The following is a 16,253-nucleotide window of genomic DNA, read 5'->3' on the forward strand; positions in this document are numbered from 1 at the left end:
TTTCTTCTTCAAAATCTTTTGTTTTTTTCCTTGGAAAAGGTCCGAGGTGGAGATTCTACAAGAGGGAATAAAGCATACTTGAAGAGCTGCTGATGAAATCACATGTTAGATATTCACACAGTTGTACTCCGAGAAGGCGAGAGCTTTTCTCACCTGGTGTGCTTATAATCTTTAGCAGGAATATGTTCGCACAGATGCTGACTCACCTCTCGGACCAGCGTTTACTGAAGGAGAGAAGAAGGTAAATGCAACTCAACATGGAACTCTGCTACAAACAATTAGAAGTGATTTTTATGGTTAGTAAGTATTTTGTTCTCTTCTATTTTGCCATCTTTCCAAAAGTCCAAGATACGCCTCATGAGGAAATTATTTTCAGCAAATATGTATAATAAGAAATATTGTATTTCTGTGGGTTTTTGTATTGCCTGTCAAAAGTCATTGTTACTGAAAGCCTAATTTATTGGCTCCAACCCATCAGTGTGACATAAAGTAGATTTGGAAAAAATAATACAATAACACTTGGAAATCTACAGTGACAGTGCACTGCGCCTCCGTCGTTCCTGCATCGCCTCACCTTCACTTTGGACCTTCCTCAGGGTGACAGAGGGTGTCGATATGGCCGAGGCACGGAAGTTGGCAGGTAGTGTCTCTGAGGAGTCGGAGGTCACGCCACGGAGGTCCTTCTCCCTGAACATCTTCCTCCACGATGGTGAACGTGTAAAAGTTTTCGTGCCATCCTATTCAAAACAATGAAATAACATCAGTAATTAAACATAAAGGCATCCTCCTTCTGAGGATACATTTCAGTCAGATATTTTACCTTTGAAAGAAAACAATCCTGCCACATATTCACCAAACTGCCAAAAAAAAAACCAAAATATAGGCCAACACAAACCCCCTCTTCCTTGCAGGAGTGATTATCATAGCTGGTCTTCTAATGACAGAATGATTTGCCGTACCTCGTCTGGCCTCCTCTCTGTTCCCATGGTGATGAGAGCATTATACTCCTTCTCTAGGAGCTGCCTTGCCTGTAAAAAGATAAACAGACACCGTTTTAAGATTATAATTAAGATAATCTGAGAGTTAAGGTCATGTTGGCATTACGTAAACATAAGGTGTGGCGGTGAGAATAAAGGCAATGTTCTGGGACTTACCTGTGTGTTCTGATTGGGTATCTGGAGGAGGAGGGCCAAATCAGTGTAGTCAAAGGTGTCATCCAGCGCTAGGAGGGCACCATGCACCCCGCTCTCTAATAGGTTGTCAGCAAACTCTTTCAGACCAATAGACTGCACCCAACACATCACTCTGTCATTGGACCACACCACCACATCTGCATAGATGGATACGCATCACTTGATCAACAAAGGCTGTCAGAGCAAATGTGCAAATGAAAACCCTGGTATCAAACACAAGGCTGACCTTGGTTCTGGTGTTGACTCTCATCCCTCCTCCTCTCTAACTCCTTCCTGTCATAGTTCAAGCGCTTCAAGCACATGATTCCGTAGTGAAGACTCACCCTGAAAGTGAGAAGAACATATTTTTCTTAAATTAAAGAACGCCAGCAGGTACATGCACAGCGTCTCATGAATAATGCGTGAATGAAACCTGTGGAAACTGTCCACCATCTTCAGCTGGCCCCTCAGTTCTTTTTTGGTGAGGTGATCGAGCATTCGGGCATCGACCAGGGACTCCATGAAGTAGGAGCGGTACTGGGGTAGACCTAGGCTGGGCAGCCATTCGTTCCCCACCCACTCATGGTTCATGTCTCCATAGGCAAGGATCTGGAGGACATTTGGGTTGATGGAGATGAATATAGGGAAAGGACATAGACAGAGTGCATGAAGGACAAGAGAAAGTTTAAATGTTTTTCCTTTGCAGTGGTGCAAACACAGTTAGCTGATAAATAAAAAAAATAGTTTATCTACTATAAAGGTTAGCACAGTTCTTAAGATGCAACCTGCAAGTCTTTGCAAAACACAAAGTCCATCTGTCTGAAGCTAAAACGTAACGTAACGTAACACACACGTACATACATAAATACAGTGGTGTTTAAATACCCAAGTAAATATGTCAGTATGTGTTCAGGAATATTTTATGATGTCATCATTGTGACTTGCCTATATTTTGTGATGCATTTGGAAAGAATTGTGTTTATCATGTAGCAAGTTGCAACACGCTACGCATGTGACTGAAAGCAGACTCGGGCTGCTATCCCACGTGATAAATCCGATTCTTCAGGTTCACCCTGTGTTTATTAAATGTCACATTGCACTGCACTGTGTGATGCTCTCCAGAATCTGACCTGGTCCCAGCTGAATTCCTTCTGCTCCTTCAGGTTCAGCCAGAGATGAAATGAAAGAAAAGGGACAGACAGTGGCAAAAGAGAGGGAATTGTGTGTGTGTGTGTGTGTGTGTGTGTGCGTTAAATCAGTATCAGGAAAGTATGGAGAAGAGAGGAGAGGGAGGGCAGTGGGAGGAAAAGTTTGTTAGTGAGTGAGAATTAGTTGGAAAAACACTCCAGCAAAACAGATTTTGAGGGAACAGCAAGGGAAAGATGTAGAACAACATGCCTAATCAGAGACAAAGAGACAGAAGAAAAGTCCATCAATGTGAGACCATTGGCCATATCGCTTAAAATGAAGAGGCCAAAACAAGAATGATTTAATTATATCCCATGCCTACATTAAGACAATCTTGAAATCATATAACACTCAAGTGTTTTCAGATTTGAACATATTCTTACTGGTTTGGTGGCAGCAGTGAGGGACTCCATCTCAGCATGAGTCATCCAAATGTTGCTGGTGGACTGCAATGAATGTATAACAACAATGAATTTGCCAACGCCCCCCACTTTTGTGCACACGTGATCTGATTACTGGGGGTTGGCGTTACAGTCATCGGGTTCGTTACGCAGCCTTACAGAGCGAGTGCTTGCAGGTGCAGACGGACTAGTGAGGGAGACCATTTCCTGGATGGCCAAGCGGAGTTTGAGCCTGTGCAGCGGGTTGCTGATGCCAATCTCCCTCTGGATCTCCGTGTCGGACAAGTTAGCCATGATGGCTCCACTCTTCACGTTGGCACGACACGCGGCCACGTACCATGCTGGCATCCCTACCCACAGCTGAATGAAATGTTACAAATACGTCAGGTGTCAAAATACACACTTATTAGTGTCAAACGATCCATGGATTGACCTATAATGATCCTCAAATTGAATAGAACAGTGTGTCACCATTTACCTCAAGCCACGTAACAACAGTCGGGCCGTCCCATGAGGCAAAAGGCAGACCCTGACGACAGGCTTCCTCTAACAAGTCATGCCTATATAAAAGAAGAGACGGACACAGAGGCGTGGCAGAAATATTGTTCATATCTCATCTTCATTTAAACATAAAAATCCCACTTTAGTTTGAGTTTGTTTCTTCTTAGCAACTCCACAAGAGCATAATTCATTCTATAAATGAATGACACCAGGGTAATAAAAGCCTCAGTTCAGATCTGGTTAATGAAATGCTAAACAGTCACTGTGTCATCACTGAGTCTTACGGGAAGCATGTGGAAAGAGGAGCGAGCTTACTTCTTTTTACTGCGACGATCTTTTTCCACTGTTCCAGTCCCAAGTTTGGTCAAGCCCAACGGGTCTGCTGAACCCAGGTCATCAGAGGGCGTGGAGGCTGCAGATTAAAAAGAAGGTTTTATAATAAGCTATTATTAGTGCAACTAGATGCATCTTTTAGACAACAAAATATAATTTTGAAATGGTCTTTTCCAGTCTGCTCACTGACCCAGTGAGGCAGATTCACGCCCAGATGATCCAATCCTCCCCTTTTCCTTTTTGCCAAACAGACGGCCAATGGATGACTTGATGCTTTTCTTTTTGCTAGCTTTATGGAGGGAATCCTGGCTAGCAGTGGTAACACCATCGGCAGAGAGACTGGAGGGAGAGACAAAGGAAAAGCACACGCAGTCAGAAAAATACTGAAAGCATCTAACAGCTTGTCTATTTGGCACTTCTGGGAAGCACCTGCGAAATTCTCTGTGGTCTTCAAGACCCGCCCCCGGGTGAGTGTGTGTCATTCTGTCCAATCGCAGAGCTCGTGGAACAGGAAGAGGGGTGGAGTCAATCAAGGCAAGAGCCCTGCATTCTTCACCATCTTTGCTATTCTGTACATAAAAAAAAACATTGTGTCAAGGTTGTATCTCACCTAAAATTTCAACCACAGTTTTGGGATAAATTACAGCACCTGTCTCTCAGTCTCCCTGGCGGGGGAATGTGGCAGACGAGGAGTTGAATGTCCAGAACTGGGCGGTGAGGGAGACGCCAATGTTGAGGAAGTGATCGAGGGAGTCATGTATCCTCTTCCAACGCTATCCCGTCCCCCCAAAGAGGAGGGTGGAAGAGATGAGACATCGAGGGCAACGCTGCTGACCCGGCTCTCAATTTCTTCTGCCCTCAGCTCTGTACTCTCCTTTTCCTCCTGAATCAGCCTGAGAGACGAGATGTGAGGGATTAGTCTCTAAATCTGTATTAAGATACCTTTATTCCAACCGAAAGTCCCCAACATTTTGCATGCAAGCTATATAAAAGACAACAACTAATACAAACTCACTTGATCTCCTTGTTGATGGCCTCGAGTTGCTCCTGCAGCATGATGGCCAAAGTCTGAACGTCTGTCTGGCCACTGGGAGAGAGGAGCTCTGATCCAAACAGAGTCTCCCTGTCATCCTCATCATCCGAACAGCCTCCGTCCACACCTCCCTCAAACCCTGAGCCTATCATAGTACCACTGTCCCACTCGCCATACTGTGTGGAGGGAAAATGGAGGGAAGGATGCAGGAAATTATAGCTCTGAAAACAGATTATTTCAACATAATCATCCTCCTCTTCATCTACGTTTCAGATTCACACCTTGTTACCATCATCTCTAGAAGACCCCCACCGACCTCGGTGGGCTCGCCTTACCACCACCGCACTTGAGGAGTTGCTGTAGCCGGATGGAAGTGAGCCTCCACCCTGGGGGTAACGCAATTCCGAGGCGCTGCCTGGGAGAGATCTTCGGAAAAGGGTTGAAGGAAGTGAGCTCACGCTTCCTGCCCTAAGGTGAGAACAAGGCCAAAGTACATGAGCACATGGTCATTATACCAGACAGTACAAATTATTAAAACTACAGTATCCATATACATTTCTGATTAAAATGATATTTGCATATTTCTCAGGCATAACATTCTATAAATAAATGTAGTTTGGTTTGTTAGTCTGTCTTTCTGTTAGCAAGATAACTCAAAAGGTTATAGACAGATCTTGATGGAGTCAGGGAATGAGCTGCTTGGCAGAGGTCTACGCTCTCCGAGTGCTTTTGTAGTCTTGAATCTGTTATCTTAAAAGTTAATAGCATCTAACCTGGAATAAGAGCCAGGCCTGCCTCTCAGCTGATCCAGCTCCAGCTGGACTCGTTCCAGCTCAGCAAGGAGCTGCTCCTACAACACAGAAGAGAAAAGACTGAAATATTACGTCTCTGTTTTGTAGTGAGCAGAAAGTCAAGAAAGCTAGAAAAAAACTGACATGAAGTATTAAAGGCCAGCTTTCTTGGCACTGTCTTGCATTTATTCTTTCGAGCAAATGCAAGACAGTGCTGTTAAATGGTAGAGCATGGTCAAGATACAAACACACACAGGACATAATAATAAATTCACAATATACATAATAATAATAATAATAATAATATAAAAACCTTATTAGCGATAAGATCATCTTGGATTTTCTTCATGTTGGACAGTTCTTCTGAAAGAGCATTCTAGCAAAGCAGAATAAACATCAACTTTTAAACTCCAATTCTCATTTTGCATTACATCCCAGAATATTCTCACTACTGATGAGTCTTCTCATGACCTTTTCCTCTAGTGCTGCCATCCTTTCTTTGAGGTGGAGTTGCAGTCTCTCATTGGACTCCGACAGAAGCTTGTCCACCGTGTCAGAGAGGCGCTTATTGTGCTCATCGTTCATCTTCTCCCTTTGTCTAGCCTGAAATGAAACATTACTATCAGAAAAGCTCTTTAATGCAACAGAAGCAAACAATGATTTTAAACATTGAAAAATAAATGATTACTCTCTGTAGCTCTTGGTTCTTCTCCTCGAGTTGCGCTTCCATTTGCCGCAGTCGCTCCTCAAAGTTTCCATGGCGCTCTTCTGCCTAATTTATTGGGAAAATATTTTCAAAATCACAAAATATTTCTCCAAGAATTTAAAAGAGTTCCAAATAAATGCTCTAAAGGATTTTGAATTCCAAAATTATCACTTGTGTTTTGATCAACTCAAAGAGGCAGGTTAATGCAATGCCAAGACAAAGGCAACATTGAATGTGATTTATTTAGCTCTCGTTGAGAGGTAGTTTATCTGGTCACTCCAGGTGTATGGTGGGATTGACCCTGACTCAGATACCTTATTGAGAGCCGCGACCCTTTGAGCAAGCTGGGCCTCGATCTCAGGTAGCGTCTCGGCCCTCTGGAGGGTCTGCTGGAGCTTCTGCTTGGCTTCATCAAGACGTTCCTGTAGTTGTCTGTTCTTCTCCTCACTCTGGATATACAGATGAAACACATGTTTATGTACTTTATGTTTAATAAGATCAGTTTTTTTTTTTTACAATATAACAGCAAATGACGTCTAGCTGCTTGGTGCTGGATAATGTGAGACACTCCGTACCTGTCTGTGCAGTGATTCCTTGCTGGCAAGCTCATTCTCCAGCTTGTCTTTGATATCATGGAGAGAAGTCGCCTCCCTCTGGGCGCTGAGGTACCTGCATTCAGATGTGACTTGTTACTTGTGGACTTTTGGCCCAGATTTAGCTTCTCGGACTGCACTACATGCTTGGAGGAGATTATTGGTGCTGTGAATGGATCTGCAGGCTAAGACTTTTGTAATATGGACAACAAAAATTAAAAAAAGATGCTTGGCCTCATACAAACTAAGTAAAAGCCTCCATAAAAGCAAAGGTTACCTGCGTTCCAGTGTTGTAATCCGCTCTTCCATGTCCTCTCTTTGACACAAAGCCTACAGATGCACAAATAATTTAGAGCAGAAATGTTTAGCATTAACAATTTTAATGCCATTTCTGTTTATTTACAAATGCTTCTACATTTATTACATGAAACGTTTACATGCCATAAGACATTTGTAATTTTCCAGAATGTACCCATTGTGGTTAAATGTACTTTATTATTTCCAGAAATTGGGGAAAGACAGGGCTCGGGCCAGAAAGAGACATGCTGGCCCTACAGACCTCTTTCACTTCCCTTTGGAGCTTCTGATTGGCCTCCTCTGACTTCGTCACCTCCCTCCTGGCGGCAGCAAGCTGTTCCTCTATTTCCCCAACCTGACACCAAAAGAGAGATGACAAAATGAACAATAATAATTGTAAATAGCCATTATACAAATTCATTATAAATCTATCTTTCTGAAAAACACAGGACTCCAAAAAGAAAAAAGCCTCACAGTCCTCAGTGAAACAAGATAATAGTGAGACACAAAGAAAATTGCTTTCTGTTTTCTCTTCAGTCCTTTTTTTTCACGTGGCAGTACTGTCAAGGTAGAAATTAGTTTTACCAAATTACTTTTGGTGATCTATTTTTCATATTTTGTCTCATATTTCAGTCTCTAGTACGTAACGTTGACATTTTAAAACCACTGTAACAGTATAACTGGCCACAAGAGGGCGAAGGAAGACTGAGAGATGAAATGCCATCCAATATAGTGGTGGAACAGATAGTGGCATAATGGTGACTAAATCCAGGCCCCTTACTAGCCAAACCCTAACTTTTTGATAAATTAGTTTATTATCCTTCATGAGGAGACACACATCGCTGTAATATACATACAGTATGACGATCAAGCTGACAGCTAGTGTACAAAATATGTGTTGCAGCCTCATGGGAAAAGAAAAGAAGTTCCCTAAAATACCTTAAATACAACCATTGACAATATGAGCTTTTGCAATTTCTACAGCAAAGCGTAGAAATATCTGAAGTAATTGAGTGATGTTTTCCTTTATCTCTGTATTATTGGTATGAAAAGATGTAATCAAGATGACATGATTTCAAACACAGCAATCAAAAACTGAGCCAGCAAAATATTTTTTATTGACAAAGTATGAGAAACCCAGGAGTCAAAATAGGTGCACACGACAGTGTTAAATGACTCTCAGGTGATTCTAATCAATATATTAACTGAAAAGTTTTATCTTAACATTCTAATTCAACTGCTAAATTCTTTTTTTTTGCATAAGAACCATGACAACGGGCTTCGAACCAACACACGGTCCTCACTACGGCTGATGCAAAGGAACACTCACCTGTCGACACATTAAGGCCAACCGCTCTCTCAGCTGGGAGAGTTCAGCTCTCTGTCGCTCTATCTCGCCTTCCCTCTGTCTTTCAAGCTCGCTATCCTCAAGGCCAGAGGAAGGACCATTGGGAAGTCGCTTGAACGAGGACAGGAGAAAAAAAAAAAAAGTCAGAACTCGTATGTTCAGACAAACTAAAATGACAGCGACACACCCCGGAACCCACACGTCTACTTTTCAACTGATTTCCTGGATGCTAACACAAACACGAAAACAACATGCAACCAAACATACATAAAGCCCTCCCTTACATCTTTCCCGCCGTCCACCCCTTGTTGACGTCTTTTAATTTGCTCTTTTAAAGAGATTACCTGGAAATGGGACAATAAAATGGACAAACACATAATACAAATGAACGTTATTTTTCTTCATGCCAAACATTCCCGCGACGCAGAAAATCATTCGACTTGCTCCTACCTCTTGAGAAGAAGCTGCGAGTTGATCCTCTAACGCGGACACCCTCTCGAGGGCCACGCGGAGCCTCTCTCGAACCTGCAAGGCAGAATTTATAAAACAGTGAAAGGAGATCCATCATATTGTGGAACGTTGTCACAGTGTGTGTAACGGGTGCATTCGATTGATGCGCTTCCATCGATAAGGCCTCCATTTATCAAACCTCTATAAATGTTCTGAAGGGCAATTTTAAAGCGAGTAAACAGGATGCTGTAAGATAAGATAAATAAATTAGCCTTGCTTGCAGATTCAGAGTAACACGCGACTGTTTGGAGGCATCTATCCAAAATGTGTTTTCCTAATGACAATGCATCTGCAGCCTGTGAGACAAAGTTAACACTTTCTGATTGATATCACTTCACAAACAATGCCACATCGTAAAGACAGTCCAAAATAACTTATCGGCGTTAACGTAAACGCATTAATGCATATATGGCTTCACTTCGGCAGCTCATATGTCTAACTTGCTCAAATGCTTACATTCAAACATCTATTATCTAGCAGAGATGACAAACACTGACACAAAGTAAACATAACATTCTGACTACGACTATTTTAGGTGAAATATTGACTTTGCTCTTAATAATTTTGTTGGTTATTTGTTTAGCCGCAAAGCTAGGATTACTACCCCATTATTTTTGGTTAATAAAATTTTTTAAAAAACATTAACCTCATGGCAGCAATTATGAAAATAAAATATGAAACAAATACAAAAGACAATGTGGTGTCTGTGATAGTTGCAGCTCTGCTATAACTGAAAGAAATGATTGGATAACCTGCCTACTGTTTAGTCTTTTATAACAGCTGCCATCTTTGATAACTTCATGGGAACTCATGTACATAAAACTGCAGTCTTTGAAAGACCAGGCGGCTGCGGCTGAGGCTCAGTGGTGGCGTGGTCTCCAGCTTATTAGACGTTCGCTGTTGCCGTGGTGTCCAGTCCACATGTCAAAGTATTCTTAAGCAAGATACTGAACCCCACATTGTTCCCAGTGTAGGGAGTTTTTTCGTGCCTATGAATTGAAATTGTAAGTATTTGAAACTACTGTGATGTGATGTGCTGATGGAAAGGAGCCAAAGAACAAGACACTGATGCAGCGACAGACCTTAATTCACAGCTAATCCAGAAACACAATGCATTCAACCATAGTAGTGCATAATCACAGCTAAACCAGGGAACATGAATGCAATCCCTTCCACGTAGAAACACTTGGGAGTTATTTTTGCACAATGTAGGCTCAAAGAAATTTTCATGCTCAAGATGTCCATTTTATCCCGTTGACGTATGCAGACGCTGAACTTGACCCACCTTCTCATCCAGGGCCTTGTGGTGCTCAAACAGAGACTTGAGGGCTTTGAGGACTTCCACCTCGCTGGAAACCCCCGCTGGGGACTGGGCTTGTCTTTTCACCACAGTCATCCTCAGGCTGCGCTCATGGCGAGACACCAGACACTCCAGATGTTCCAGCAACAACTGCAGGAGTGAACGGGTTTGAACAGGAGGGAGATGCAAAGGTGATCGGAGGATGCAAAGGGTGGGGGGGTTAGAGAGAGGCAAGCAAGGAAGAGAAAGTGTTGTGGAGGGGACGAGAATGAAAGAGAGAAGAAACAAGAAAAGAGAAGATGCCGAAATAATAAAAATAAAATAAAAACATTGGATTACATTATGGGACGTGGAGTGAGTGAGAGAGAGGAGAAACGATGTGTCCAAAAATAGGAGGCACGAAGCAAAAAGACATCGGCAGGAGAAAGAGGAAAAAAAACTACAAATGAAACTGCCATTTGTCACACAGCGACAATGGGTGAGGAAAACCACTCAGGGCTGTTACTGTGCTAATAAGCAAAATGGCCACTAAATATCTTACACGTGTGTTGTTTCTCTCCGCCTTGAGCTCAGCGATCTCCTCCTCCCTCTCCAAAAGCTGCTCCCGGCAAACATTGAGCTCCTTAGTCAACACTGCGAACTCCTGCGGAACACACAAGCTGCTATCAGGGGCACGGGAAAACAAACTGCTTGAGTTGGATGTAGGTTTAAATGCACGCCCAGGCACTCCAGATGCAGTTAGCGCTGAAAAGTAGAAACGAGTAGAGGTTCAGGCCGAATGTCGGCTCCTCTGAGCAGGCACAGATATATAAATATAGTAAATAGATGCACGACAGTGAAAACACGAATGACCAAATCGCTCCAGGAACACGCTTTGTATCGACCTGAGACCAGGAATGCAGGGAACCACACATGCATGATGCAAACCTGCATAGTAATCATGAAAATCACTGACACAGTTTCTACCAACGTTGTCACTCGCTCATCCTCCTGTGAACTCGCATCCATGGATGGATTACATCACAACGTTACACAATGTCTCTGCACCGGAGTGAATGCACGAGAGAGACCCCCAAAGGCACAGCATTGTGTGTATGCCATTTACACCCCTGGGAATAGACGTCTGCAGCTCCTGCTAGTAAACAGGAGTGTGTCTGATTTTTTTTTTTTTTTTTTTACAGAGAGCATTATCAAACCGTGATCAGTGAAACAGAATCTAAGCTTCTTTTTTTTTATTTAGAGGCAATTGATTTGCTTACAACAATAATGCACAGACGTTTCCAGTCTGAATCATCTGCTTTATAATGAATGCACATCTGAATGGAGAAACACAGAACTGTTTCGTGTTCACTTGGAGAAGGAACTAGAGCGAGATCTATCCATATGGTGACACAGTGGGCCCGTTGGCGTTTGGCCTTATTGGATCCTTTCTTGTTTGGATTGAGATCAGCTCTTCAGTTGGCTTCATTTATGGCCTTATAGTTTATTTTCTATTTCAGCTTAGTCTGCTCTCAAGGGCCTAATGTGGCCTTTAGTCATTTAAATGAGTTTGGACGGGAGGGACTCATAAGAGTTGTTAGAGTTATAAGAATTGCGTAAATGAAACAGGAATTTGAAGACAATGAATGCTAGAGATGCAGATTTAAAGGTAAACAAACACTTTCAATAAGATTCAACAGTAAATAACACTAGGGAGTTTATAAATGTTGACTTGTTGAAACAGCATTTAAAATGATTTAAGAAATGTATTTAATAATGATCATCATGACTGAGTTTAAATTTGATCATTGAACTACGAGTTATTTAAAATTTCAGCTGTAATTGAAAGCTGCATTAAAAAAAGTTTCAATTTCCTCCAGCCCAAGAAAAATCTATTGAAATCAAGTTTATTGTTGGATGTTTGGCTTTTTTTTCTTCTGACTTTGGTGATCAGCGTTTAGAAAAATGTTTGTTTTTTTCAATATCAACTGAGTGAATTAAGTAGCGCTGATGACACAGCGTTTACTTTCTATCTGAGATCACATTTTAAATTTAAAATCAAATCTAAACCACATTTCTGACCCTGCAATGCGCTGGTGACGCATTCAGGTTGCAGCCCGAGTCTCGCCCATACCAAGCCGGGATAGGCCCCAGCAGCTCCCGTGAACTGCAAGGCAGGAGAGCGGCTGTGGACAAGACGATTGTGTCTTCTACAAAAAAATTAATGGATGGATGAAAAGTAAAGTTAAAGCCGCACACAGCCACACCTCCAGCTAATTGGCCAGTAAGACCATATTAAACAAAACAAAATAAGAGGAGAATATATATTTGTATTTACAGTAAAATACTGTATAAATAAACCTTCCGCATCCACTTCCTCGCTGCACCTCTGCCGCTGCAAGAGCTTACTGTCTCATGAGCTTCCTCCAAAACGACACGTCCTCAGGAAAGCCCTCATACATAACAAGACAGTGATAATGCAGCGGATAAACCCTTTAACACGGAGGAACTAAACACGCTTGCTCTATCAGCCAAAACACACACTGTCACTCCCAGACAAGCTGACGCTTCCATGCACATGCATGCAGATTGTCATAACCAGATTGACGCGCTGTTACCTGTGGCAGGGCGATCGACAGCTGCCTCTGAAGCGACTCCTTTTCATGTCCGAGTTCGCGGAGCCGCAGGTGAGCCGTTCCCAGGCTCTCCTGCGTCTCCCTCAGGTTCTCCAGGAGCCTCTCCCGCTCTGTCAGCATGTTGACCATCAGCGACTCCAGGTTCCCAGTGCTGCCCCCCTCGTCTCCTCCGCTGCGGGTCTCCCTCCCACTGAAGCCTCCCCCTCCTCCCATCGCACCTGCAGGACCTCCACCTCCTACCCCGGCAGGTGAGGAAGGGCCCCCACCAGTCCCGCTTCGCCCATCCTCAGAAATGGTGGGCATGACCTCGCACATCATCATGAGACGGTGGTGTTTGTCTTAAGTAGGTAAAGAAGTTTGACGAGAGACTGCGGATGCAAAATGGTTTGGTTTCGTGCTTCTGGGGATTTATAAGCAAGTAAAGTTAGATGTACAAAATGTAAATATTTACATTTTTAGTTTTCCAGAAATATCAATACCTCTGTTTAATTCCTAAATTGTTTTTTTTTCTCTCCAGCACTCCTTCCTCTTCGTCTTTGTTCACTCGTCTTCCCTCACAAACTGACGGTCGCCATGGCGAGCGAGCAGAATGTTTATGTGCTTATCTGTGTCAAGGAAGACTCTTATTTTTAATGGCTGTGTTTAGCAAAGGGTGAGGATGGGAAAAGTCTGTGGGGAAGGGAGATGCACCAATCCTCCCAACGCGAATCCAAGAGGCAGAGCTCCTCAAAGCAGCCGACGAAAGAGCTGAAAAAAGAGGAGACGTTGCATTAGAGCTCCCTAAATATCAATGGAGATAAAAAGCACTTATTTGTGACATTTACATGTGGCCTTCAGTCAGAGCCAGTTTAGCTGTTTCCATTGTTTGCTAAGCTAACAGCTCTTGATTGTGCAGCCTAACAGTGCATGAGAGTGCATTGAACGGTTCACTCTCACTCATGTCAAGAAAGTGAATAAAATAATTTCCTAAAATGTTGGACTGCGTATTTAAGATGTGCTTCGGCAGGATGATCTTGATGAGAGAGTGGGACTATAACACCTCTGTTGTTCACCAAAACGGTATGGATTCACGCAGACAGAATTATCACAGCCGCGTCGTGTCCCTCCTTCGTTCCTCCACTATTCTTCCGTTTCTGCTGCTCAGGGGATTTGCACTGGCCCTCGTTCATTTAAGTGGTTTGGATTCATTCGATGCCCGATGCAGGCGCCTCTACGTCATCGAGACTGGGCAGAGCAATAAAAGATTTCTTTGTCCAACCAAAATCACTCATTTAGTGAATCAAACATATTTAGCACAAAGGCCTAAACACCAGTAGACACAAAGGCTGCCAGTTATGGAAGTCCAGGGCTTGAGACTGGGACTGCTAGATGGTTATTTGAAGCTTGACACAAATACTGAATTAGCTCTTCATGCTGGTGAGCTGGCTGGAGTGTCGGCAATCTCACTCTCTTTCCCACAAATTAAATAAATAAAAACAAAAACAAATCCCGTCCACAGTGCAGCGATGGATAATCAGCAATGCAAGAATGGACTGACTGAATGACTGCAGTTTCTTAAAATGCAATCTAATGATTCAAAATTAACTCAGCGTCTCAGACCTCCCATAATAATAACTGTATATACAGTAGAAAAGTGTTTTGCTTTAACCCTACATTTGAGAACTACATTATCCAGTTAACTGTGAGCACCATGGGAGTTCACTTTGTACGCAGATGTAGCATAAAATTAACAAGACCTGAAAGGCGCAGAACATCTGTAGGTGCAAAAGCCCCTATGGAAGACAGTTTAAACACATCTTACTAAAGACAACTGATTCTTTTCTGTTTTTTTGTCAGGAGCTGTTTTGGACGTGTCAAAATTTCACGCAAAAAGGCAAAGTATACATTCATATATTTTGTCCCAGGTCTGGTTGATAAAAGTAATTTGGTTCTAAATGTCTTAAATGTAATTCTCTTTGTGGGGTTTTACATTGACCACACTAATAATGGTCTAAGTCGTGATCCCCTTAGAAAGCATTTAGCTATTATACAATTTCCAAAGGCCACAGATGTTAATCGGTCTGTTTTACAATACTGAAAAAAATATAGGATGAGAGACATGAACGGAAACAAATTTCATTTGCCTCTTTAAAAAAAAACTGACAATGACGTCCGATGTTTCCGAAGAAAACAACTTACGGTTGCTGCTACTCTGTGATCCCAAAATATTCCCCTGAAAATTATTGAAGTTGGTCCAGAACCTCGAAACACCTGAATACTAAATATAGGACGGCCTGTAATAAAAACCTCTAATCTACACATTCAGTTTGGGATAATCTTGGAATTACTGATTTCCCAACTTTTCATTGCCTCAGCAGGGGCAGCAGAAACACATGGCAATCTAATTAAACTATTGCATATACTATAACAATTAGTGGGTAGCTCTTAGTTCTGCTCTTTGATTGCCAAATGATGAGGCTGTGCTGGGAAAAAAAAAGATTCACTGCTGCAGTTTCGGTGAAGCTTTACTGTTCATCCTGCAGTTTTTCCTGTGAGGTCACCAGATTTCAGGAACCGTGTGTTTGACAACTACAAAACAAGAGAGATGGATGTCTTCATAGCCGCTGCATTAAATGACAAACTATTTATCAGGATGGCTTTTTAGGCCCGAACGCCTATCCTAGTTTTGACTTGTTCCTATAGTAATAGAAGCAGACTAAAAACAATGAGCTGATGTCATGATCTATCTCATATATTATCAATTAGATGCATGAGATACATTGGTTGAACTTATCTTACAGTGTGACCACAATGAAATTGTCGAGTGTGTGTGCATCCACACATTTATATACACACTACTTGACCGATTAGGATCAGGCCCCCAGTTTGGGTTTGTATCATGTTGAAAAATATCTCATCCGAATAACAGTATAGAGAGAGAGAGAGAGAGGAGTTTACAGACTTAGGCAATTAGAACAGAGTTTTAAATGTTAAAACGAAAATACTGCAAAAAAAAAAAAGTGCATTCTTTATATTTCCAGAAAAGCAGAGCAGACCTATACATGCGGCAACAAATAATGCCCCCATCCTCCCCTTCCTAATTCCATGAAACATGAAACAGTAGCCCCCCGGCCAAGAAAGGCATCACTGGAATCGATAAGTGATTGTCGGCGGCTGGGAGGGATTGAAAGCACCGGGATGTGGGGCTAACGCGCTTTTATTTGCGCCGGCACGCACTGCACGCTGGGCTGATGGGAAAATGACGAGGCTCTCCTCCAGATGACAGGCTTCCGAGTCTGTGGCTACCTCCATTTCTGAATGCATGAAGGGAAAGACCACTCGATGGGAGACGTGCGGAGCGCGCGCACATCCACATTCTTGTAGTAAAAAAGCGTGCGTATCGGGGGGGTGATCTCCAGATTGGTCCGTCATGCGTCATTACAGCGTAGAGGAGGAAGATAAATCCACGTTTAGAGACCCTGGTCT

General features: G+C 42.6%; 1 protein-coding gene across 1 annotated transcript; it reads right to left on the reverse strand.

Moving 5' to 3' along the window:
- Positions 1 to 171: 171 nt before the first annotated feature.
- ppfia3 (PTPRF interacting protein alpha 3) lies at positions 172 to 13,109 on the reverse strand. Its single transcript, XM_068754766.1, has 30 exons — positions 12,771 to 13,109; positions 10,715 to 10,816; positions 10,159 to 10,323; positions 8,814 to 8,888; positions 8,648 to 8,707; positions 8,346 to 8,474; positions 7,278 to 7,370; positions 6,996 to 7,048; positions 6,701 to 6,794; positions 6,440 to 6,574; positions 6,108 to 6,191; positions 5,891 to 6,022; positions 5,733 to 5,795; positions 5,402 to 5,478; positions 4,910 to 5,096; positions 4,611 to 4,804; positions 4,245 to 4,488; positions 4,025 to 4,164; positions 3,786 to 3,934; positions 3,578 to 3,674; positions 3,240 to 3,321; positions 2,921 to 3,121; positions 2,744 to 2,806; positions 2,303 to 2,329; positions 1,606 to 1,781; positions 1,420 to 1,517; positions 1,155 to 1,330; positions 960 to 1,028; positions 575 to 737; positions 172 to 224 (listed from the first exon to the last, which is right to left on the reverse strand). The coding sequence occupies exons 1-30, from the start codon at positions 13,107 to 13,109 to the stop codon at positions 172 to 174; spliced, it is 3,720 nt and encodes a 1,239-aa protein (XP_068610867.1).
- Positions 13,110 to 16,253: the final 3,144 nt, after the last annotated feature.

Source organism: Brachionichthys hirsutus, chromosome 21 (genome assembly GCF_040956055.1).
Source record: "Brachionichthys hirsutus isolate HB-005 chromosome 21, CSIRO-AGI_Bhir_v1, whole genome shotgun sequence".
Taxonomy (NCBI): Eukaryota; Metazoa; Chordata; class Actinopteri; order Lophiiformes; family Brachionichthyidae; genus Brachionichthys; species Brachionichthys hirsutus.